The 26,908-nt window shown below is 45.7% G+C and overlaps 1 protein-coding gene across 1 annotated transcript; it reads left to right on the top strand.

Annotated features, from left to right (window-relative positions):
- The first annotated feature begins 11,123 nt into the window (after window positions 1-11,123).
- On the top strand, window positions 11,124-26,252 carry LOC132779083 (zinc finger protein 585B-like). Its single transcript, XM_060782778.2, has 4 exons — window positions 11,124-11,303; window positions 13,471-13,597; window positions 16,704-16,817; window positions 23,044-26,252. The coding sequence occupies exons 1-4, from the start codon at window positions 11,280-11,282 to the stop codon at window positions 24,540-24,542; spliced, it is 1,764 nt and encodes a 587-aa protein (XP_060638761.2). The 5' UTR covers window positions 11,124-11,279; the 3' UTR covers window positions 24,543-26,252.
- Window positions 26,253-26,908: the final 656 nt, after the last annotated feature.

Here is a 26,908-nt window from a genome sequence, read left to right on the forward strand (position 1 = left end):
GAGATTCTGATGTTGCAGAAACTTATAGCTCCTGTCTTTTAGCAGTCCCTTCTTCCATTGTCCCACCTGACGATTCACATACGTTCCATGACAGTTCTACAGCACCACTTCCTTAGTTAAGTGGATTCCATCACAAAGCTGTCTTCCTCCATCAATTAGTGTGTGAGCAGCCTTCCCCAATTTGGTGGCCTTCCGAGGTGCTGGAATATAGTTCCCATGAAACCCACTGAGCAATCAGGCATAAGTTTTCAGAAAACAAAGTGAGTACAGATGCACCATATTGGACAGAGATGTCCAGCTGCTTCCACAGGGCAGCTTACGCATGTGTACGTCAGAACAGGATGCCAGGCAATGTGTAATTTGAGACTATAACCTAGAACAGATAGACTGCACTATTGACATGGTTGTCAGGGCAACCGTCCTTTGCTAGCATCTCTTTCAATATAAATGGAAAATGTTCATTTAAAACAAAACAAACTGCATGACACCTCACAAGGAGGCCTCAGCACTGCCTGCTACAAAGCGCGCGCGCACACACACACATATACACACACATACACACACACACATACACACACACGGGGGGCCCCCGGTGGCGCAGTGGGTTAAAGCACTGAGCTCCTGAGCTTGTTGATCAAAAGGTCGCAGGTTCGATTCCAGGGAGCAGCGTGAGCTTCCGCTGTCAGCCCTAGCTTCTGCTAACCTAGCAGTTCGAAAACATGCAAATGTGAGTAGATCTGAAAACAGGAATTCCAGACAAGAAACAATCAGGGCCAGCTAACACCTCCCAAGAAATGATTCCCCCAGGCAGGAATCAGCCAGGCCTTGAAGCTGCAAGGCCTTGCAATGCTAATCAAGGTGATTAATTGCAACATTCTTACTTGCCTCCAACAGACAAGAGTTCTTTCTCCCACCCTGGACCTTCAACAGATATGTCTAGTTTCCAATATACCTCACCTCTGAGGATGCCTGCCATAGATGTGGGTGAAACATCAGGAGAAAATGCTTCTGGAACAAGGTGATTAATTGCAACATTCGTACTTGCCTCCAACAGACAAGAATTCTTTCTCCCACCCTGGACCTTCAACACATATATAAACCTCCCATGTCTAGTTTCCAACATACCTCACCTCTGAGGATGCCTGCCATAGATGTGGGTGAAACATCAGGAGAAAATGCTTCTGGAACATGGCCATAGCACCCAAAACACAGTGATTCTGGCCATGAAAGCCTTCGACAACACACAACATAATTACTGGATCAAACAGGGCCTTATACGAGTAGAAGTTCACTCACTTTTTTCCCCTTCTGCTGCGACATATTTCATCTTCCGTCCGTAACTTCCCTCTGGATCAGCACTAGAAGATAAACAAACATTGATCTGATATTGGAAATTGCAATGTTCAAAAGGCAGTGAAAGACCCACCTACCCAGTAAGAGAATACTTAGGACACATTGTGGGTGCAGCTACACCAGGCATGGGCAAACTTTGGCCTGCCAGGTGTTTTGGACTTCAACTCTCACAATTCCTAGCAGCCTATGGCTGCTAGGAATTGTGGGAGTTGAAGTCCAAAACACCTGGCAGGCCAAAGTTTGCCCATGCCTGATCTACACTGTAGAATTAATACAGTTAAGACACTGTTTTAGCTGCCCCGACTCAATGTTATGGAATCGTGAGTACTGCCATTTTACAAGGTCTTGAGCTTTCTCTTCCAAAAAAATGCCAAACTAGACATGAGCCAACAATGTGACGTGGCGGCAAAAAAAGCCAAAGGGATGTGGGCCTGCATCAAGAGGCGCATAGTGTCTAGATCCAGGGAAGTCATGCTCCCCATGCTCTATTCTGCCTTGGTCAGACCACACCTGGATATATTGTGTCCAATTCTGGGCACCAAAATTCAAGAGGGATATTGACTCTAAGCTGGAATGTGTCCAGAGGAGGGCGACTCAAATGATCAAAGGTCTGGAGAACAAGCCCTATGAGGAGCGGCTTAAAGAGCTGAGCACGTTTAGCCTGAAGAAGAGAAGGCAGAGAGGAGATATGATAGCCAAGTATAAATATGTGAGAGGAAGCCACAGGGAGGAGGAGGGAGCAAGCTTGTTTTCTGCTTCCTTGGAGACTAGGATGCGGAACAATGGCTTCAAACTACAAGAGAGGAGATTCCACCTGAGCATGAGGAAGAACTTCCTGACTGTGAGAGCCGTTCAGCAGTGGAACTCTCTGCCCCGGAGGGAGTGTGGTTGAGGCTCCTTCTTTGGAAGGTTTTAAACAGAGGCTGGATGGCCATCTGTCAGGGGTGATTTGAATGCAATATTCCTGCTTCTTGGCAGAAGGGGGTTGGGCTCCAAAGAAGGAGCTTCCACCACACTCCAGGGCAGAGAGTTCCACTGCTGAATGGCTCTCACAGTCAGGAAGTTCTTCCTCGTGTTCAAATGGAATCTCCTTTCTTGTAGTTTGTATTATTATTATTATTATTATTGACACAAAAACACAGTATGTCACAGCAAATGAGATCTATATGCTGGATTTCGTATCACAAAATCGTGAGTCAAACCCTTCCCAAGCGTCTAGGACTGTGTGATGTATTTTCGAATGATGCGTGCAGATCCAGTTGACAGATTGTGATTTTGCAGTTGACAGATTGTGATTTTGTCGATGTTCATTGTTTCCAAATGCCGGCTGAGATCTTTTGGCATGGCACACAGTGTGCCCATCACCACTGGGACCACCATACTGGTTGATGCCAGAGCCTTTGCAGTTCTATTATTATTATTATTATTATTATTATTATTATTATTATTTTGCTGACACAAAAGCACAGTATGTCACAGCAAACTAGATCTCTATGCTGGATTTCGTATCACAAAGTCACAAGTCGCTCACTTCCCAAGCGTCTAGGACTGTGTGATGCATTTTCGAATGATGCACGCAGATCCAAGTCAGGTGGTCTTTTGCAATTGACAGATCATGATTTTGTCAACGTTTATTATTTCCAAATGCTGGCTGAGATCTTTTGGCTGTGGCAGAATATATCAAGGAAAGCCAAGCTTTGATTGAAGTCAGTAATCGGAAACTTCTCAAAGCACAGCAGACAAAGAGTCAGTACAAGAAAACTGCGCTCCAAACCAGAGCTGACAACTGGCACAACAAAGCCTTACATGGGCAATTCCTTGAGAAGATTGAAGGAAAAGTTGACAAGGAGAAGACCTGGTGATGGCTCACGAATGGAACCCTGAAGAAGGAGGCAGAAGAAGGCCTGATTCTTGCAGCCCAGGAGCAAGCCATCAGAACCAATGCAATTAAGGCTGTGGTTCTCAACCTGGGGTCCCCAGATGTTTTTGGCCTACAACTCCCAGAAATTCCAGCCAGTTTACCAGCTGTTAGGATTTCTGGGAGTTGAAGGCCAAAAACATCTGGGGACCAGGGTTGAGAAAAACCAGGTTCGAAAAATCAGCTGACGACCCAAAATGCAGACTGTGCAAGGCGGCAGATTAAACCATGGACCATCTCCTCAGCAACTGTAAGAAAATCGCACAGACAGACTACAAACAGAGGCACAACTCTGTGGCCCAAATGATTCACTGGAACTTATGTCACATGGACCACCTGCCAGCAACTATTATTATTATTGTTGTTGTTGTTGTTGTTGTTGTTGTTGTTATTATTATTATTATTATTATTAGGTTCTTGTGGGTTTTTTCGGGCTATAGGGCCATGTTCTAGAGGCATTCTCTCCTGACGTTTCGCCTGCATCTATGGCAAGCATCCTCAGAGGTAGTGAGCAAGCATCCTACCTCTGAGGATGCTTGCCATAGATGCAGGCGAAACGTCAGGAGAAATGCCTCTAGAACAGTGTTTCTCAACCTGGGGGTCGGGACCCCTGGAGGGGTCGCGAAGGGGTGTCAGAGGGGTCGCCAAAGAGCATCAGAAAACACAGTATTTTCTGTTGGTCATGGGGGTCTCTGTGTGGGAAGTTTGGCCCAATTCTATCATTGTTGGAGTTCAGAACGCTCTTTGATTGTGGGTGAGCTAGTACAACTCCCAAATCTCAAGGTCTATTTTCCCAAAACCCCACGAGTGTTCACATTCGAACATATTGAGTATTCGTGCCAAGTTTGGTCCAGATCCACCATTGTTAGCGTCTAGAGTGCTCTCTGGATATAGGCGAACTTCAACTCCCAAACTCAAGGTCAATGCCCACTAAACTCTTCCACTATTTTCTGTTGGTCATGGAGTTCTATGTGCCAACTTTGGTTCAATTCCATTGTTGGTGGGGTTCAGAATGCTCTTTGTTTACAGGTTAACTATAAATCCCAGCAACTACAACTCCCAAATGGCAAAATCAATCCCCCCGCCAACCCCACCAGTATTCAAATTTGGGCATACCGGGTATTTGTGCCAAATTTGCTTCAGTGAATGAAAATACATCCTGCAGATCGTTATTTACATGGCGATTCTTAATGTTAGGGTTATGGTTGGGGGTCACCACAACATGAGGAACTGTATTAAGGGGTCGCGGCATTAGGAAGGTTGAGAAACGCTGCTCTAGAACATGGCCCTATAGCCCGAAAAAACCCACAAGAACCTAGTGATTCCAGCCATGAAAGCCTTCAACAATATTATTATTATTATTATTATTATTATTATTATTATTATTTTGTTTATTTATATTCCACTTTTCCTCTCTAAAAAGAGAACCAAAGCAGCTAACAGAAATAAAAACACAATATACAATTCAAAACCTTAAAAAACACACAAGCACTAAAATAGATTGTTAAAACCATTAAAAACCTATTGTAACAATACATTTTTCACTCTGCACCCCTGGGTATGGTTGCCTAAGCCGTGGACATCGGATGTTTATTCAAAAATTTCAGCTTTTAGCACCAGAAAATTCTTCCTAAAATTGAATCAAAACCCCCTCTCTTGCCATTTGGGTTCCAGTCTTTTCCAGCAAAACAGAAAACATCCCATGCTCTCCTTGTATCCATGGGGATACATTCCTGGACTCTGCCCAGATACATAATAATGTGGATAATAGCAGACCCCAATGAAATGAAGGACGCCTGACTCATGGAGTGGCGCTGGAGAACTTGGAAATGCGTATAGTTGTGGATAAAGGAAACCATGGAAACAAGTCCTGTGGTTAGACTGTATTTGTTCTATATTCCTCTTCAGAGAAAAGTTCTGCCAGTGGCATGAAAGACAGGCCACCGACTGAATGAATATATTTACATAAGAGGAGGGTATTCACGTATGAGAATAGTGTTCATTCTCCATTCAAGATTATTCAATACGTCTCATCTAGCTGGGGTTCACAACAGGACCCTTGAGGACCCTTCCACACCAGAGAATTATAGCACGACAGTTTCCACTTTAACTGCCACGGCAAAATCCTATACAGTAGAGCAGTGTTTCTCAACCTGGGGGTCGGGACCCCTGTGGGGGTCGCGAGGGGGTGTCAGAGGGGTTGCCAAAGACCATCAGAAAACATAGTCTTTTCTGTTGGTCATGGGGATTCTGTGTGGAAAGTTTGGTCCAATTCTATAGTTGGTGGGGTTCAGAATGCTATTTCATTGTGGGTGAACTATAGATCCCATTAACTACAACTCCCAAATGGCAAGGTATATTTTCTCCAAACTCTATCAGTGTTCACATTTGGGAATATTGAGTATTTGTGCCAAGTTTGATCCAGATCCATCATTGCTTGGGTCCACAGTGTTCTCTGGATGTAGGTGAACTACAACTCCAAAAACTCAAGGTCAATGTCCACCAGACCTTCCCAGTATTTTCTCTTGGTCATGGGAATTCTGTGTGCCATGTTTGATTCAATTCTATCATTGATGGAGTTCAGAAGGTTCTTTGATTTAAGGTGAACTATAAATCCCAGCAACTCCACCATTACCAAACGACAAAATCAATCACCCCCAATTCCACCAGTATTCAAATTTTGGGCATATCAGGTATTTGTGTTAAATTTGGTCCAGTGAATGAAAATACATCCTGCATATTTACATTATGACTCTTAACAGGAGCAAAATTACAGTTATGAAGTAGCAACGAAAATATGGTTGGGGGTCACCACAACATGAGGACCTGTATTAAGGGGTCGCGGCATTAGGAAGGTTGAGAACCACTGCAGTAGAGTCTCGCTTATCCAACCTTTGCTTATCCAACGTTGTGTATTATTCAACGCAGTCTGCCTCCCGCCTGGATCCCCAGGTGAGGGAAGTGGAGCGTGTATTTAACTGTGGAATAATGTCCAGAAAAAAAAGGAACGCTTGTCTGTTTCGGTGCTAAATTTGTAAATACAGTAATTACTACCCCCTTGCTTCTTGGCAGAATGGGGTTGGACTGGATGGCCCATGAGGTCTCTTCCAACTCAATGATTCTACTACATAAAGTTACCATGTATTTATTTACTAGAGAGAGGTTAGAGGCCAAAGGAATGCTTTCATGCTGGGAAAGCATATTAAACGAGCTGTTTGAAGTCAACTCTTGGTCGGTGCAACTTCTGCAAACACCCTGGTAACTTCTCTGGATTGCCTTGGCTGTTGGGCAATGCTCTTGGCTTCTTGGGACTTTGACGTGTTCTTGGCTTCTTGGCACACTGTCATGCTGCCATGGAATCTTGTTTGATCAATGCCTTTGGATTATGCTTCATGTTTTTTGCCACTGAGCTTTGGAAACTTTGCTATTGCATTTAAGACTCTGCTTTTGCCATTCAACTTTTGAAACCTTATTTCTATGTTAAAGACTTTGCCCTTTCTTCAGTACACTACAAAACCTTCAGCCTTGGTGTGGTGTGGTGCTTAGAGCAAGGTGAACCTATCCAGAGTTGCGACAGGTGGTCAGGCATCCGGACAACATGGCCGGTCCAGTGGAGTTAATGGCGGAGGACCATCGATTCAATGCTGATGGTCTTTCCTTCTTCCAAGTGCAAAAGGTGCTTTTCTAGCTCCTCATTCTTGAAGGTGCACAAGAGGTCTCTCATTGGGTTTTGAGTTGAAGTCCATCGAGTCACCATAGTTAAAAATTAAATGGAAACCCTTCCAAATAGAAAACAGCAAGAAATGGGAGGAAGACTCCATTCTTGGGGGATGGATCCAGTCAAGGATGAGGTAAAACTTTGAGTTGAAGTCCATAGAGTCGTCATAGTTGACAATTAAATGGAAACCCTTCCAAATAGAAAACAGAGGAAGAAATGAGAGGAAGACTCCATTCTTGGTGGATGGATCAAGTCAAGGATGAGGTAAAACTATTGTTTTGAGTTGAAGTCCATCGAGTCGCCATAGTTAAAAATTAAATGGAAACCCTTCCAAATACAAAACAGCAAGAAATGGGAGGAAGACTCCATTCTTGGTGGATGGATCCAGTCAAGGATGAGGTAAAACTTTGAGTTGAAGTCCATAGAGTCGCCATAGTTGAAAATTAAATGGAAACCCTTCCAAATAGAAAACAGCGAGAAATGAGAGGAAGACTCCATTCTTGGGGGATGGATCCAGTCAAGGCTGAGGTAAAACTGTTGTTTTGAGAGAGTCGTCATAGTTAAAAATTAAATGGAAACCCTTCCAAATAGAAAACAATGAGAAATGAGAGGAAGACTCCCTTCTTGGTGGATGGATCCAGTCAAGGATGAGGTAAAACTGTTGTTTTGAGTTGAAGTCCATAGAGTCACCATAGTTGAAAATTAAATGGAAACCCTTTCAAATAGAAAACAGCGAGAAATGAGAGGAAGACTCCCTTCTTGGTGGATGGATCCAGTCAAGGATGAGGTAAAACTTTGAGTTGAAGTCCATAGCGTCACCATAGTTGAAAATTAAATGGAAACCCTTTCAAATAGAAAACAGCGAGAAATGAGAGGAAGACTCCCTTCTTGGTGGATGGATCCAGTCAAGGATGAGGTAAAACTTTGAGTTGAAGTCCATAGCGTCACCATAGTTAAAAATTAAATGGAAACCCTTTCAAATAGAAAACAATGAGAAATGAGAGGAAGACTCCCTTCTTGGTGGATGGATCCAGTCAAGGATGAGGTAAAACTGTTGTTTTGAGTTGAAGTCCATAGAGTCACCATAGTTGAAAATTAAATGGAAACCCTTCCAAATAGAAAACAGAGGAAGAAATGAGAGGAAGACTCCTTTCTTGGTGGATGGATCCAGTCAAGGATGAGGTAAAACTGTTGTTTTGAGAGAGTCGTCATAGTTAAAAATTAAATGGAAACCCTTCCAAATAGAAAACAATGAGAAATGAGAGGAAGACTCCCTTCTTGGTGGATGGATCCAGTCAAGGATGAGGTAAAACTGTTGTTTTGAGTTGAGGTCTCTCATGGATAGTTAACAATGACTGAGGAACAATGACTGCTGCTTTGAAAGGCAGCAGATCACAGGAGCTGTCTTCATAGACCTTTCAGCAGCCTATGATACTGTGAACCACCACCGCCTCCTCCTGAGAAAAATGTATAATATCACAAAGGACGACCACCTCACCCGCCTCATAGGAAACCTGCTACAAAACAGGAGCTTATTTGTTGAGTTCCAGGGCCAGAGAAGCAGATGGCGGACACAGAAGAACGGCCTGCCTCAGGGGAGCGTGCTTGCTCCATCCATGTTCAACATCTACACAAATGAACAGCCACTGCCAGAAGGGACAAAGAGTTTCATCTATGCTGATGATCGTGCCATCACTGCTCAAGCAGGGAGCTTTGAGATGGTAGAACAGAAGCTTTCCAAAGCTCTAGGTGCTCTTACTGCCTATTACAGGGAAAACCAGCTGATCCCCAACCCATCTAAAACAAAGACATGTGCCTTTCATCTCAAGAACAGAGAAGCATCCCGAGCTCTGAAGATCACCTGGGAAGGAACCCCACTGGAGTGTTGCAGCACACCCAAATACCTGGGAGGACTCACTCTGGACCGTGCTCTGACCTACAAGAAGCACTGCTTGAACATCAAGCAAAAAGTGGGTGCTAGAAACAATATCATACGAAAGCAGACTGGCACAACCTGGGGATCACAACCAGATACAGTGAAGACATCTGCCCTTGCGCTGTGCTACTCTGCTGCTGAGTATGCATGCCCAGTGTGGAACACATCTCACCACACTAAAACAGTGGATGTGGCGCATTATCACGGGGTGCCTGTGCCCTACACCACTGGAGAAATTACACTGCTTAGCCGGTATCGCACCACCTGACATCCGCCGGGAAGTAGCAGCCAATAGTGAAAGGACCAAGGCAGTGACATTTCCAGCTCATCCCGTTTGGGTATCAGCCAGCACGTCAATGACTTAAATCAAGAAATAGTTTTCTAAGATCTACAGAGACACTCGCCGGAACACCCCAGCAAGCGAGAGTCCAAAAGTGGCAGGCTCAAACCCAGAACCTCAACCAATGGCTGATACCAAATGAGAGACTCCCCCCTGGGCACTCAGAAGACTGAGCAACTTGGAAGGCGCTGAACAGACTGCGCTCTGGCACCACAAGATGCAGAGCCAACCTTCAGAAATGGGGCCACAAAGTGGAATCCACGACATGCGAGTGTGGAGAGGAGCAAACCACTGACCACCTGCTGCAATGCCACCTGAGCCCTGCCACATGCACAAGGGAGGACCTCCTTGCAGCAACACCAGAGGCACTCCAAGGGGCCAGGTACTGGCAGGGGCGGCTCATCCATTACGTGAAGTAAGCGGTCGCAGAACACTTTTTTTTGCCAGGGGCGCAGAGGTGCCTCTGTAAATCCCCCTCGACCGCCACTTGAGGAGCACCCCCTGAACTCACAGCAGCCCTAGCAGTCTGGGGGGAGCCTCGGCTTTCTTGCCTCACTTCCGGGTGATCCTCTTCCCAAAGGGGCTGGGCCCTTGAGCCTAGCCTCTCTTGTTCCTGCTCCACCCGGCCACCGGGTGCGCGAGCAGAGCCGGCGCTCAATCGTTCTCCGTGTTCGATCCCTTAACCATGACCGGCTCCTTTTCCCGATCCCTCAGCGCTCCACTCGCCTCCTCTCCTCTCCCCAATCCGCGGGTGGGCCAAGGGGCGGAGCAGCCGCGCCTGGCCCGCTTCGGGTCTGGAGGCGTGTCTGAAGACCCCAGCGTGCGCACCAAAAGTCGCCTCTTCTCCTGACTTTCTCTTCAGCCATTGGGACCAAGAGAGAGAGAGAGAGAGAGCCCCTCCGGCTGGAGGTATCTCCCACCTCCGCTCCCTCCTTTGTTTTTGCCCCTACCTTCAGGAAAGACGGGCATCTCCGCCTCTCTCTCTCTTGGTCCCAATGGCTGAGGAGAAAGTTAGGAGAAGAGGTGACTTTTGGTGCACACGCCGGGGTCTTCAGGCACACCTCCGGATCCAAAGTGGGCCAGGCAAGGGAGCAAGTGCGGCAAGTGTAGTTCCTGGGATGTATAGTTCACCTACAATCAAAGAGCATTCTGAACTCCACCAATGATGGAATTGAACCAAATATGGCACACAGAACTCCCATGACGAACAGAAAATATATATCAATGATTGCTTGGGGGGGGGGGGGGTGCCAAAATACTGTTTGCTTACCGTTGAAAATTATGGGGCCCCCAGTGGCGCAGTGGGTTAAAGCACTGAGCTGCTGAGCTTGTTGACCAAAAGGTCGCAGGTTCGATTCCAGGGAGCGGCGTGAGCTTCCGCTGTCAGCCCTAGCTTCTGCCAACCCAGCAGTTCGAAAACATGCAAATGTGAGATCAATAGGTACTGCTCCGGCGGGAAGGTAACAGTGCTCCATGCGGTCATGCTGGCCACATGACCTTGGAGGTGTCTATGGACAACGCTGGCTCTTCGGCTTAGAAATGGAGATGAGCACCAGAGTCCCAGAGTCAGGCATGACTGGACTTAATGTCAGGGGACTACCTTTACAACCTTACCGTTGAAAATTACCTAGGGCCGCCTCTGGGTACTGGTCAAAGGACATTCAACCAACTATCAAACTCACAAATGTTGTCTTTTGTCTGTTTGTTTGCTTTGTTCTGTCAGAAATGTAATACAATTGACTGGTTGATCTGACACGATAAATAAATACTGAGGAGAGTTGCTGAAGGAGCCAAGTTGAGAAGTCCTGGCTTTCCTTCTCCTTCTGAGGGCGTTCAAAAGGCGTGTTTCCAGTGAACGTGGGGACCCTCCACGGGTACAGAGGATGGCCCAAGAGTCGCCCTGGGGCATGCCCTTCCTGGAGGCGGCCCCCAGGGCTGTCTAGGGCGGAGAAGAGGGCGGAGAAAAGGGCGAGGAGAGCAGGAAGAAGGCGAGCGAGGGCTGAGCGGGGGCGCCATGTTCGAAGGAGACGCTTCTGAGGTAAATTCTCCTCAGGGAGAAAAAGCGCGGGAACGCCAAGAAGGAGGAGCGGGAGGACGGTTAACGGCTCTGAGGATTCAAATTTCCCCTCAGCCGTTAAAGCCACGCTCTCTGTCACGGGTGGGTCCCTTCCACACTCCCATATAATCCAGATTATCAGGCCAGCTCATCCACATTTTCTGCTTTGAACTGGATTATGTGAGTCTGCACTGCCAGGTCAAAGCGGATGAGCTGGATTTTAGAGAAGAAGGGGCCTCAGGTTGGATCTGCATTGCCACATAATCCAGATTATCAAAGGAGATTATATGTGGCCCCTTCTACACTGCCATATAAAGCCCAGATTATCAGTTTTTGATTGGATTATATGGCAGTGTGGACATAGATCCCGTCTACACTGACATATATTCCAGATTATCTGCTTTGGACTGGATTATGTGGCAGTGTGGACATAGGTCCCTTCTACACTGCCATATAATCCAGGTTATCTGCTTTGGACTGGATTATATGGCAGTGTGGACATAGCCCCCTTTTACATTGCCATATAATCCAGATTATCTACTTTGATGTGGATTATATGGCAGTGTGAGCATAGATCACGTCTACACTGACATATATTCCAGATTATCTGTTTTGGACTGGATTATATGGCAGTGTGGACATAGGTCCCGTCTATACTGACATATATTCCAGATTATCTGTTTTGGACTGGATTATATGGCAGTGTGGACATAGGTCCCGCCTACACTGACATATATTCCAGATTATCTGCTTTGGACTGGATTATATTGCAATGTGGACATAGGTCCTGTCTACCCTAATATATATTCCAGATTATCTGCTTTAGACTGGATTATGTTGCATTGTGGACATAAGTCCCGTCTACACTGACATATATTCCAGATTATCTGCTTTAGACTGGATTATGTTGCATTGTGGACATAAGTCCCGTCTACACTGACATATATTCCAGATTATCTGCTTCAGACTGCATTATGTGGCAGTGTGGACTTAGGCCCCTTCTACAATGCCATATAATCCAGATTAACAAACCAGCTCATCCCCATTATCTACTTTGAACTGGGTTATGTGAGTCTGCACTGCCAGTTTAAAGCAGATGATCTGGATTTTAGAGAAGAGAGGCCCTCAGGCTGGATCTGCATTACCATATAATCCAGATTATCAGAGCAAATTATATGTGGCCCCTTCTACACTGCCATATAATCCAGATTATCTGCTTCGGACTGGAATATAGGGCAGCATGGACATAGTCCACTTCTACACTGCCATATATTCCCATCGGCTTCGGACTGGATTATATGGCAGTGTGGACATACGCCCCTTCTCCATTGCCATATAATCCAGATTATGCACTTTGATGTGGATTATATGGCAGTGTGGACATACAGCCCTTCTACACTGCCATATAATCCAGGTTATCAGACCAGCTCATTCACATTATCTGCTCTGAACTGGATTATCTGAGTCTGCAGTGCCATGTAATCCAGTTCGAAGCATATCATCTGGGTTTTATATGGCAGTGTAGAAGGGGCCGTATGTATTGTTATTGACAATTTATTTTCAAAAGAACCTTAAAACAGCTGTATATCTTTCTGTAAGAATTCGTTGTTTATACCATATAAAATAAATAATTTTCGGTTTAGAGAACTGTATACTGCATAACTTGTACTAGATTCCATACGTTGAATACGTTGTTTCCATACGTTGAATGTTTGGTCTTAGGGACCTTTTGCATTTCAGGGAACCCTTGCTCTCTATTTAGCGTAGAAGGGGTCCCAGGCTGGATCTAAATCGCCACATAATCCACATTATCTGCTTTGAAGTGGATTGTATGTGGCTACGTCTATGCTGCCATATAAAATCCAGATTATCTGCTTTGGACTGGATTATATGACACTGTAGACTCGGATAATCCAGAACAGATAACGTGGATGGTCTGAGGATGCTTGCCATAGATGCAGGCGAAACGTCAGGAGAGAATGCCTCTAGAACATGGCCATATAGCCCAAAAAACCCTACAACAACCCAGACTTCTATCTCTATGAGTTTTAAGGTCGAAGGGGTTTTACTCCGGGGAGATGGGATTGGGTTATACTGAAGATTCATGTTTTAACTTCCGCTTATTAAATTGAGATGCTCCCTATTTCAGGCGCCGGTGGTGTTTGAGGATGTCATCGTTTATTTCTCCAGAGACGAGTGGCGGACGTTAGAAAAGTGGCAGAAGGATCTCTACTGGAAGGTGTTAAAGGATAACTACGAAGCGCTGGTCCTTGTGGGTAAGGAGGATCTTTTGGCAGAAAAAAAAAGGCCTGCAAAATGACCGTGTCCTATCTTTTTGTCAATGGAAAACTCCAAACCTGTCTGTTCTCAGATGGCCTCAGTGTTTTATGCATTTAGAAGGGGCCACAAGGGCCATCTTCTCCATCCCCTTCTGCCATTCATCGCCAAAAATGACCCAAAAAGCTACAGACCAATCTCCCTGTTGTGCCATCTCTACAAAGTTCTGGAGAAACTTATTTTGCATAGAATTATGGAAAAAAAAATAGACCTATGTCTGATCCCACAGCAAGCTGGCTTCAGGAAAGGCAAAAGCTGCACATCGCAAGTGCTGAACACGACTCAGCACACAGAAGATGGCTTTGAAAGGCAGCAGATCACAGGAGCTGTCTTCAGAGACCTGTCAGCAGCCTATGATACCATGAACCACCGCCTCCTCCTGAGAGAAATGTATAATATCACAAAGGACGACCACTTCACCCGCCTCATAGGAAACCTGCTACAAAACAGGAGCTTCTTTGTTGAGTTCCAGGGCCAGAGAAGCAGATGGCGGAAACAGAAGAACGGCCTGCCTCAGGAGAGCGTGCTTGCCCCATCCATGTTCAACACCTACACAAATGACCAGCCACTGCCAGAAGGGACAGAGAGTTTCATCTATGCTAATGATCGTGCCATCACCGCTCAAGCATTGAGCTTGGAGATCATAGAATCATAGAATCAAAGAGTTGAAAGAGACCTCATGGGCCATCTAGTCCAGCCCCCTGCCGAGAAGCAGGAATATTGCATTCAAATCACCCCTGACAGATGGCCATCCAGCCTTTGTTTCAAAGCTTCCAAAGAAGGAGCCTCCACCACACTCCCTCCGGGGCAGAGAGTTCCACTGCTGAACGGCTCTCACAGTCAGGAAGTTCTTCCTCATGTTCAGATGGAATCTCCTCTCTTGTAGTTTGAAGCCATTGTTCCATTGCGTCCTAGTCTCCAGGGAAGCAGAAAACAAGCTTGCTCCCTCCTCCTCCCTGTGGCTTCCTCTCACATATTTATACATGGCTATCATATCCCCTCTCAGCCTTCTCTTCTTCAGGCTTCTTCGATGTTCAATGACAGGCCGAGCTTCTCGTATGCTTCTGCGAAGATTGGCGTGTAGGTCTTCTGAATGAGCACAGACGACATTGTCATCACCATACTGGAGTTCTATAATAGATGTTGCTGTAACCTTGGTTTTGGCTTTCAGTCTGCTGAGGTTAAACAGCTTGCCGACTGTCCGATTGATGATTTCCACTCCAGTGGGAAGCTTCCCATCAACAAGGTGAAGTCTCATAGCGATGAAGATGGAGAATAAAGTTGGGGCAATAACACATCCCTGTTTGACACCCGATTCCACCTTAAATGGGTCATTTTGGGAGCCATTGCTGTCCATGGCTGTTGTCATAATGGAGGAGCCGCAGGATGTTCACAAATTTGTTAGGGCACCCGATTTTTTGGAGGATGGTCCAGAGAGCGCTGCGATTCACTGTGTCGAATGCTTTGCAAGGTCAATGAATGTCATGTACATTATTGGACTTGGGAAGCCTGCTTTTCACTTCCAACTGAATTTATTTATTTATTTATTTACAGCTTTTCTATTCCGCCCTTCTCCTCACCCCGCAGGGGACTCAGGGCGGATTACAGTGTACACATATATGGCAAACATTCAATGCCAATTTTTGACATACAAACATATACAATTACAAAAACTGTAGATTGCAAATCGCAATTTCTATGTTCCCAGAATTTCTACATTGAATGTAACATGAGAACATTCACACGATTAATTAAAGACTGTTTATAAATAGAAGATAATTTTTCAATACTTTGTCAACACAGTGAAACTAGAGCTTCCAAAATAACAGTTAAACAATGTCAGGCACAGTGACACAAAATAACACTTTCTATGTTGTCGAAAGATCTTCTTCCATAAACAACATCAGTGACAGTGACACATAACAAGGTCTCCCGGGTTGTTTCTCTGATGAAGACATTGCGAAACAAGGGAAACAACCCGGGAGACCTTGTTGTGTGTCACTGTCACTGATGTTGTTTATGGAAGAAGATCTTTCGACAACATAGAAAGTGTTATTTTGTGCCATTGTGCCTGACATTGTTTAACTGTTATTTTTTGTAATTGTTGTTATAGATATCTGTGCATGTTACACAATACAAACATAAACAGACATAGACAGAGGCTATTTAACATTTTTCTGGCCGCCAGGGGAGCTGTCGCTTTCATCGTCCCATCTGCAACGCTGATGAAGCACTTCCGCATTCCCCGCATGCTTCCCCGCTGGAATGCTTTGCTGGAGTCTTCTTTATGGCCTCATAAATCAGTTAATTTAGCCTCCCCACACTTTAAGGTGGTACTTAATTTTCCTACTTTTCCAACTGTCTTTCGGGTTGCAAAGGTCGACAACAGGCTACACACAATTGGTTGGAAACCCACTCCAACCTGGGCTGGCTTCGAACTCATGACCTTTTGGTCAGAGTGATCTTAATGCAGCTGACACTCAACCAGCTGCGCCACAATTCACTTGTTATTCCTTTCCAATTCCCAAAATACCAAGTTGTCATCAACAGATAAGATCGTGGGGTTGCAGCATGTGGCAACCTCTTGCAGATCAATGTTTTTCAGAAATATTTGTGTTTCCAAGAGAAGAACGGGGAGGCATGGATAACATCAGTCATTGGGATGAAATGCAACACATTGAAACCTGAGCCATTCTGAGTGTCAGTGTTTGCTTTGTCGAAGGCTTTCACCTCTCAACAGAACATTTTCCCAGGCTCAGGCAGGCCTTCAAATGCTAATGAAGGTGGTCAGCTGAAACATTCACACCTAGCTTCAGCAGAGAGCTCTTTGCCCCATCGCAGTCATTCCACAGATATATAAACCCATTTTCCTAGTTCCAACAGACCTCACTACCTCTGAGGATGCTTGCCAGAGATGCAGGCGAAACGTCAGGAGAGAATGCCTCTAGAACATGGCCCTATAGCCCGAAAAAACCTACAAGAACCTAGTGTTTGCTTTGTTTATCACATAATGTATTCTGTGTGCCTCTTTCTTTTTGTGAGCAGGGCATCCAGTCACCAAAGCGGATGTCCTGGCATGGATTGAGAGGAACGAATGTCCAAATGGCAATGGAGCTCAGCAACCCAAAACCAGTAGTCCATCTCAGATTCTTTGTCCATGTGAGTAAACTTCTTTATTCTAACAGTTTTGGGGAACCGAATATTAGGAAAAGCAAGTGAAGTACTGGGACTATATGTATGTAGTGTGTATGTAGTCATCTTGGAAAGAAGTGACGAGCGGAGTGCCATCAGCAGGGTTCCGTCCTGGGCCCGGTCCTGTTCAACATCTTTATTAATGACTTAGATGAAGGGCTAGAAGGCAGGATCATCAAGTTTGCAGATGACACCAAATTGGGAAGGATAGCCAATAGTCCAGAGGACAGGAGCAGGATTCAAAACGATCTTGACAGATTAGAGAGATGAATGGCCAAAACTAACAAAATGAAGTTCAACAGTGACAAATGCAAGATACTCCACTTTGGCAGGAAAAATGAAATGCAAAGATACAGAATGGGGGACGCCTGGCTCGAGAGCAGTACGTGTGAAAAAGATCTTGGAGTCCTCGTGGACAACAAGTTAAACATGAGCCAACAATGTGATGTGGCGGCAAAAAAAGCCAATGGGATTTTGGCCTGCATCAAGAGGAGCATAGTGTCTAGATCTAAGGAAGTAATGCTACCCCTCTATTCTGCTTTGGTTAGACCACATCTGGAATACTGTGTCCAATTCTGGGCACCACAATTCAAGAGAGATATTGACAAGCTGGAATGTGTCCAGAGGAGGGCGACTAAAATGATCAAGGGTCTGGAGAACAAGCCCTATGAGGAGCGGCTTAGGGAACTGGGCATGTTTAGCCTGAAGAAGAGAAGGCTGAGAGGAGATATGATAGCCATGTATAAATATGTGAGAGGAAGCCACAGGGAGGAGGGAGCAAGCTTGTTTTCTGCTTCCTTGGAGACTAGGACGCGGAACAATGGCTTCAAACTACAAGAGAGGAGATTCCATCTGAACATTAGGAAGAACTTCCTGACTGTGAGAGCCGTTCAGCAGTGGAACTCTCTGCCCCGGAGTGTGGTGGAGGCTCCTTCTTTGGAAGCTTTTAAGCAGAGGCTGGATGGCCATTTGTCGGGGGTGATTTGAATGCAATATTCCTGCTTCTTGGCAGGGGGTTGGACTGGATGGCCCATGAGGTCTCTTCCAACTCTTTGATTCTATGATTCTATGTGTGTGGTATAATGTTTTAAAACTTTATATCCCACCTTAAATCCAAAAATCGCAACAAAGACCTGTTTAGGGCAACCAATAATGATATATTTTTTAAAAAGATTGAAATTATCTTAAACTACATAGCATTTAAAACCATTTGAAATAATTTAAAATAATAATAATAATAATAATAATAATAGTAATCTTTATTTATACCCCGCCACAATGTCCCCTATGGGGTCTCGAGGCGGCTTACACGAGACCAAGTCCATACAACAAATTACAATAAAATAAGATACAAGTTACAATAAAATAAACAACACCGCAGAAAAATACAGAACATATGACTACAATAAACAACATACAACCCCCCCCCCCCCAAACAGTAAACCAAACATAATGACAGTGAGCGGGTCGCATGTACATAAAATGATTTAAAAACTCAGGGTGAAATAAAGGAGCAGAATTATTTGTGAATGAGAACTCGTAGAGAGACAGGGTGATAGACTGACCTTTGTACAAGGTGTGTGTGTGTGTGTGTGTGTGTATTCCTAGGACAAAGCCATTGAGGGGAGCAATAGGTTAAGAATATGTAACTACTCTCCAAAAGCGCAACGACAGTACATGTGCATTTTATCCAGTCTGTACATGCTCATAGCACATGTACAGATTGTGGATAAAATTAATTAGGACCATTTATTTATTTATTTATTTATTTATTTATTTATTTATTGTGTCAGGCGGAACCAGACAGCTGTATTACATTTTTAACAAAACAAACAAACAAACAGACAAAACACAAACTTTGCAAGCTTGGTATTCTATTAAATGTCCTTTGACCAGTATCTGGCCCCTTGGAGTGCCTCTGGTGTTGCCGCAAGAAGGTCCTCCCTTGTGCATGTGGCAGGGCTCAGGGTGCACCTCAGCAGGTGGTCAGTGGTTTGTTCTTCTCCGCACTCACATGTCGAGGATTCCACTTTGTAGCCCCATTTCTCAAGGTTGGCTCTGCATCTCATGGTGCCAGAGTGCAATGTGTTCAGCGCCTTCCAAGTCGCCCAGTCCTTTGTGTGCCCAGGGGGGAGTCTCTCATTTGGTATCAGCCATTGGTTGAGGTTCTGGGTTTGGGCCTGCCACTTTTGGACTCTCGCTTGCTGAGGTGTTCCAGCGAGTGTCTCTATAGATCTCAGAAAACTATTTCTTGATTTAAGTTGTTGATGTGCTGGCTGAAACCCAAACAGGGGATGGGCTGGAAATGTCTCTGCCTTGGTCCTTTCACTATTGGCTGCTACTTCCCGGCGGATGACAGGTGGTGCAATACCGGCTAAGCAGTGTAATTTCTCCAGTGATGTAGGGCGCAGACACCCCGTGATAATGCGGCATGTCTCATTCAGAGCCACATCTACTGTCTTAGCGTGGTGAGATGTGTTCCACACTGGGCATGCATACTCAGCAGCAGAGTACCATAGCGCAAGGGCAGATGTCTTCACTGTGTCTGGTTGTGATCCCCAGGTTGTGCCTGTCAGGACCATTAATAGCCATGATATGATTTGTTGCCGCAGTTATACTAGTGTTGACATCAGTTGGGCCTCTGAGGAGAGTATTTCATAATCAGACAGAGAAGGTTCTGAAGTAATATGTCAGGAGGTCATCAATTAAGTATTATAAGTCCCAGAACAACTAATCATTTGTGTAATGAGCATCGTAAGAGCCATGTATCCATGGGGGATACATTCTTGGTTGGACTACATTACCTGAAACTGCAGATATGACCACATGCCATTAAATTACTAGACTTCTAGCCCTAGGATGCTGTAGATTTCAGCTGGGGATATCCTCTCTAAAAATTTTCTATGTCCTTCAGGTTACTATGTGGTAACTTCTGGGGGAAGCATAACAGAAAATTGCTTGAAAGACTCAGCAAATTCCATTTTTCCCACGTGCAGGTGTGTGAAAATTTAGCTATGGGTTCAGATGATATGGGGGTCTAATTGTGCATCTCTTTATGTCGGGTGCAAGCATGTTCTTGCTTTCTAAATTAAGATTATAGAGATGCACAGTTGATAAAGATCAAATGTTCTGGTAAGAAGCATAAGTTCTTGGTGAGTACAAGGGAGAGAGCCTTTTCCTCTGTGGCTCCTCGACTCTGGAACTCACTTCCTGGAGAGATTAGGAAAGCCCCTACCCTAGAAACCTTTAAAAAGGACCTCAAAACCTGGCTCTTCCGCTGCGCATTTGATGAGTAGATCTACATCCTCATACTAGTGTTTAGTTTAACGGTTTCTGTTATTGGAGTGCATTCCCCCCATAGGAAAGTATTGCTCCACGACCTCCACTTTTTTTTTGTCGTGTCAGGAGCAAGTCGCTTCTGGTGTGAGAGAATTGGCTGTCTGCAAGGACGTTGCCCAGGGGATGCCTGGATGATTTGATGTTTTTATCATCCTTGTGGGAGGCTTCTCTCATGTCCCCGCATGAGGAGCTGGAGCTGATAGAGGGAGCTCATTTGCCTCTCCCCAGATTTGAGCCTGCGACCTGTCGGTCTTCAGTCCTGCCAGCACAGGAGTTTAACCCACTGCACCACCGGGGTCTCCTACGACGTCCACTAAAACGAGCTCTCCTCCGCAAATATGTGTGTGTGTGTGTGTGTGTGTGTGAATGGCTGGATGGCCCTTTGTCAGGAGAGCTTTGATTATGTTTTCTTGCCCTGGTGAAGGGAGTTATACTTGATGGCCTTAAGGCAGCTTTTCTTAACCTGGGAAGTCAAGACCCCAGGGGGAGGGTCACCAGGGGGGTGTCAGAAAGGTCACCAGAGACCACCAGAAAACACAGAATTTTCTGTTGGTCATGGGGGTTCTGTGTGGGATGTTTGGCCCAATTACACTGTTGGCGGGGTTCAGAATGCTCCTTGATTGTAGGCGAACTATAAATTCCAGTAACTACCACTCCCAAATGTCAAGGTCTATTTCCCCCAAACTCCATCTGTGTTTATATTTTGGCATATTGAGGATTCGTGCCAAGTTTGGTCCAGATCCATCATTGTTTGAGTCCACAGTGCTCTCTGGATGTAGGTGAACTACAACTCACAAAACCCAAGGTCAATGTCCACCAAACCCTTCTAGTGTTTTCTGTTGGTCTTGGGAGTCCTGTGTGCCAAGTGTGGTTCAATTCCATCGTTGGTGGAGTTCAGAATGCTCTTTGATTATAGGTGAACTATAAATCCCAGCAACTACAACTCCTAAATGACAAAATCATAATTTTTTGGGTGATGGTCACTCCTTGTGTTGTGAGACGTTTGGTTGCCAAATTTGGTGTGATTTCGTTCATTGGTTCTTTTGTTTTTAGGGTACTCATTATGCACAGAGCATTTATATATATATATAGATGTTGTCATTTGTTTTATGTAATTGTGTTATTACTGTTTATTATTTGCATCTCGGCCTACGAGCCCACGAGGACCTTGAGATCTTCCGGGGAGGCCCTTCTCTCGGTCCCGCCGGCCTCACAGGCACGCTTGGCGGGGACTAGAGAGCGGGCCTTCTCGGTGGTGGCCCCCCGGCTCTGGAACTCCCTCCCCGCTGAAATTAGACAGGCGCCTTCCCTCCTGGCCTTCCGCAAGGGCCTGAAAACCTGGCTCTTTGAAAAGGCCTTCAATTAAGTGCTATGCTTTGGAACGACCACTGGAATGGACTATGACTACGAGACTGATTGTGACCCAAACAAGACGAAGCGGATTTTTAGCTTAATTAGCTGTGTGTTAGTTAGATGTGTGTTTGACCCTGAATTTATTGTAATTGTTGTCTTTATGTTCTATGTTTTGTACACCGCCACGAGTCGCCTTCGGGCTGAGAGTGGCGGTTAATAAATGCAAATAATAAATAAATAAATAAATAAATAAATTATTTGCATTTTCGGTTTTGTTTTATTTGATGTAATTGTTGTTTTGGGCTTGGCCTCATGTAAGCCGCACCAAGTCCCCATCGGGGAGATGGAGCGGGGTACAAATAAAGATTATTATTATTATTATTATTATTATTATTATTATTATTATGCTTTAACCTTTTGGCCTCCATATTGGACCTGTGGAAGAACAGCCATTTGTCTCCATGTCTCGCAGAAACTCAGGTTGTGGGAAAAGAGGTCTAATCAGCATGTGTCTGTTTGGGTTGTCCTCTTCAGTCCATTCCTTTTCAATCTCTAATGAATTCATATTATTAGGTTCTTGTGGGTTTTTTCGGGCTATAGAGCCATGTTCTAGAGGCATTTCTCCTGACGTTTCGCCTGCATCTATGGCAAGCATCCTCAGAGGTTGTGAGGTCTGTTGGAAGTAGGAAAAATGGGTTTATATATCTGTGGAATGGTTGGGGTGGGGCAAGGAGCTCTTCCCTGCTGCAGTTAGGTGTGAATGTTTAGCTGATCACCTTCATTAGCATTTGAAGGCCTGCCTGAGCCTGGGAAAATCTGTTTCTGGGAGGTGTTAATCTGTGCCTGGTTTTTTCCTCTCTGTTGTTTAGCTGTTATAATTTTAGAGTTTTTTAATACTGGTAGCCAGATTTTGTTCATTTTCATGGTCTCTTCCTTTCTGTTGAAATTGTCCACATGCTTGTGGATTTCAGTGGCTTCTCTGTGTAGTCTGACATGGTGGTTGTTGGTGTGGTCCAGCACTTCTGTGTTCTCAAATAATATGCTGTGTCCAGGCTGGTTCATCAGGTGCTCTGCTATGGCTGACTTCTCTGGTTGAAGTAGTTTGCAGTGCCTTTCATGTTCCTTGATGCGTGTCTGGGTGCTGCGTTTGGTGATTAACACCTCCCAGGCACAGATTAACACCTCCCAACAACAGATTTTCCCAGGCTCAGGCAGGCCTTCAAATGCTAATGAAGGTGATCAGCTAAACATTCACACCTAACTGCAGCAGGGAAGAGCTCCTTGCCCCACCCCAACCATTCCACAGATATATAAACCCATTTTTCCTACTTCCAACAGACCTCACTACCTCTGAGGATGCTTGCCATAGATGCAGGCGAAACGTCAGGAGAAATGCCTCTAGAACATGGCTCTATAGCCCGAAAAAACCCACAAGAACCTAGTGATTCCAGCCATGAAAGCCTTCGACAATACATTAATTCATATTATTCTTTTATTCTAGCAAACCAGAGACTTCCACAGATGTGCCACAAAGAAGGCATCGAACAGGTGGGATCTCCTCAGGAGCTCTGTGGTGGACCAAAAGTGGACACTTCCCTGTATTACGACGTCACGGAAAGCCATTCCCAAAGGGCAGTTCTATCGCCCAAAGAATATGAATCTGGGGAAAGTGGCCAGAAGTCGCGGCTGAAGAGCCTCCCTCGAACACGGCCACGGGTCAACTTGAAGAAGGCCTCTTTTCCTTGCCCCAAGTGCAAAAGGCGCTTTTCTAGCTCCTCATTCTTGAAGGTGCACAAGAGGACTCACTTGAGGGAAAATGGGTTGTACACGCATCACGGGAACGCCCTGAAGACGCTGCATTGTTGCACAGACTGTGGCCAGAGCTTCCACAGATACTTTGACTTCCTCCAGCACAGAAAAAGCCACCAAACGGCCAAGCCCTGGCTATGCACTCATTGTGGGGATGTCTTTATGTCCCAAAGCGATCTTGCGCTGCATGAGGAGGACCACTTAAAAGAGGCGAAGCAGGACCTTGCTGCATGTGGTCAAAATGGTCTCTGTGAGTCATCTGAGACGGGTGGCAGTCAGGTGGGCTTGGAGGATCCCCGGGAAGATGATGGCAAAGTGAGAAAACTCTACCCTTGTGTTCACTGTGGGTTGAAGTTCAAACTAGAATTGAATTTGGGAGTGCATTACAGATACTGTCCCAAGGGGAAGCTGCGGAAATGGGGAGCAAATGGCAGTCCCCAGGACGCGGAGGTTCCTGCCAAGCAAGGATCGCCCCAGTGGGCCTCTCCTCAGCATCCTTCACAAACATCTGCTAAGGTCGTTTGCCCAGATCCTGGTCAATTGAGCATCCAGAGGCATCTCCAGAAACTCCAAGCGGCAAAGCAGCGAAACAGTACCGAGCCGGGCGGAAGTGCCTCCTCGGCGTACAGTTCTGGCGGGCCCTCGAAATCTTGTGCGACGAAGACGCTCCACAAATGTCCAGACTGCGGGGAGGCGTTTGTTTACAAGTGGCAGTTGGCTGCCCACCAGGAAAGCCACTCCGAGGGGAAAGGCTATCCCTGCCCCGATTATGGGAAGAGCTTTGTGCACAAAAGCAACCTCTCGAGTCACTCTCTAATTCACCGGGAGGAATCCACACCGAGAGGGGAAGACCACCAGGAGAACCTTGTCTCGGCTGTCGACCACCAAGTGGACAAAGAGAAGCCTCTTTTTCCATGCAAGGAGTGTGGGAACACCTTCACAAAGTCATACTTGCGTTTGCACCAGGCGGTCCATGCAGGAATAAGGTACAAGTGCCTGATTTGTGGCAAGCTGTCCAACTTCCGGAGCGGTGCCATTTCGCACGTCAAGCACCACTGGAAGGAGGGGGCTTTCATCTCGTGCCCCAAATGTGAGGGGAGGGAAGGGCCCCACGCCGCATACTGTCACTGCAGGATAAAAAAGGTCTGCATCAATCCTCCTGGGCCCTCAACGCAAGCGGCAAAGGAATGAGTCTGCACTCAAACCACCACTTGAATCACGTCCACAAATTGCTGCAACTTCAAGCAGGAAGAAGCATCCTGAATCTGATTATCAGAAGACCTCCCCTTGGAAAGTGGAGGGTGTAAAGCATTTCAGTTCTCAGAAAAGTAATAATGTAGGAATATTTGGCATGTATAGCAGCGTAGAGCGTAGACCAGGGGTCCTCAAACTTTTAAAACCGGGGGCCAGTTCACTGTCCCTCAGACCGTTGGAGGGCCGGACTATATATATATACTAGCTTGGGGACCCGGCGCTGCCCGGGCAATTAGAGAAAGTGGGTAATGGCGGTTCTTTATACCAAGTTTGGTCTTTATTGGTCATTGGATGACGGTTGCATTGTTTTCAAGAAGGGAGTGAAGGTACTTGACGTCCCATCATCCATGGCCCACCCTCCTCCAAACAGCAGCAGGATATAGAGTGGGTCATGGGGGCACTGTGTGCCAAGTTTGGTCTTTATCAGTCATTGGATGAGGGTGGCAGTGGTTTCAGTAAGTGAGTGAAGGTACTGCAAGTCACATCATCCAAAGTCCATCCTCCTCCAAACAGCAGCAGGATGTAGAGTGGGTCATGGGGGCTCTGTGTGCCAATTTTGGTCTTTATCAGTCATTGGATGAGGGTGGCAGTGGTTTCAGTAAGTGAGTGAAGGTACTGCAAGTCCCATCATCCAAAGTCCATCCTCCTTCAAACTGCAGCAGGATATAGAGTGGGTCATGGGGGCTCTGTGTGCCAAGTTTGGTCTTTATCAGTCATTGGATGAGGGTGGCAGTGGTTTCAGTAAGTGAGTGAAGGTACTGCAAGTCCCATCATCCAAAGTCCACCCTCCTCCAAACAGCAGCAGGATATAGAGTGGGTCATGGGGGCTCTGTGTGCCAAGTTTGGTCTTTATCAGTCATTGGATGAGGGTGGCAGTGGTTTCAGTAAGTGAGTGAAGGTACTGCAAGTCCCATCATCCAAAGTCCACCCTCCTCCAAACTGCAGCAGGAGGTAGAGTGGGTCATGGGGGCTCTGTGTGCCAAGTTTGATCTTGATCAGTCATTGGATGAGGGTGGCAGTGGTTTCAGTAAGTGAGTGAAGGTACTGCAAGTCCCATCATCCAAAGTCCATCCTCCTTCAAACTGCAGCAGGAGGTAGAGTGGGTCATGGGGGCTCTGTGTGCCAAGTCTGGTCTTTATCAGTCATTGGATGAGGGTGGCAGTGGTTTCAGTAAGTGAGTGAAGGTGCTGCAAGTCCCATCATCCAAAGTCCATCCTCCTTCAAACAGCAGCAGGATATAGAGTGGGTCATGGGGGCTCTGTGTGCCAAGTTTGGTCTTTATCAGTCATTGGATGAGGGGGGCAGTGGTTTCAGTAAGTGAGTGAAGGTACTGCAAGTCCCATCATCCAAAGTCCATCCTCTTTCAAACTGCAGCAGGAGGTAGAGTGGGTCATGGGGGCTCTGTGTGCTAAGTTTGGTCTTGATCAGTCATTGGATTAGGGTCTCAGAGACCATATGCAAATTTCCTTCTCTCATGTCCCCGTTTCTGTAATGAACCCTTTCTCCATCAGGGGCTCCTGTTGAAGCCGGCCAATCAGAGACCATATGCAAATAGCACCACAGCGGCAGCCAATCAGAAAGCCGGCACATACACCGCCACACTTCCGCCGCATACAAACTTTGACTTTTATTATATTTATAGATTTATAGATTTTAAAAAATCAATAAAAAACATCCCTATGCACATTGCACATATTTTATTTTGCTGTGTGGAAGGGCCCTTAGAGGGGGTTCTTTCTCGCCCTTTTTAGGCAGTAATTCCAGGAGCAGAGAATGAGAAATCTTCCTATTTCTAGTCTGAACAAAATCTGGCTACCAGTATTTAAAAAAAAACTCTAAAATTATAACTGTCAATAAAGAACAACACTCAAACACAGGGGAACTCCAGACAAGAAACAACCAGGGCCAGCTAATCACCTCTCAACAAAGGATTCTCCCTAAAAACTGTCAGGCTATGAAATGGTCATCAAGGTGGCCAATTGAAACATTCATACCTACCTCCAACAGACAAGAGTTCTTTCTCCCACCCTGGGTCATAGAATTATAGAATCATAGAATCAAAGAGTTGGAAGAGACCTCCTGGGCCATCCAGTCCAACCCCATTTTGCCAAGAAGCAGGAATATTGCATTTAAATCACCCCTGACAGATGGCCATCCAGCCTCTGTTTCAAAGCTTCCAAAGAAGGAGCCTCCACCACACTCTGGGGCAGAGAGTTCCACTGCTGAACAGCTCTCACAGTCAGGAAGTTCTTTCTCATGTTCAGATGGAATCTCCTCTCTTGTAGTTTAAAGCCATTGTTCCG

This window comes from Anolis sagrei, chromosome 6, assembly GCF_037176765.1.
Source record: "Anolis sagrei isolate rAnoSag1 chromosome 6, rAnoSag1.mat, whole genome shotgun sequence".
In the NCBI taxonomy this organism is placed as follows: Eukaryota; Metazoa; Chordata; class Lepidosauria; order Squamata; family Dactyloidae; genus Anolis; species Anolis sagrei.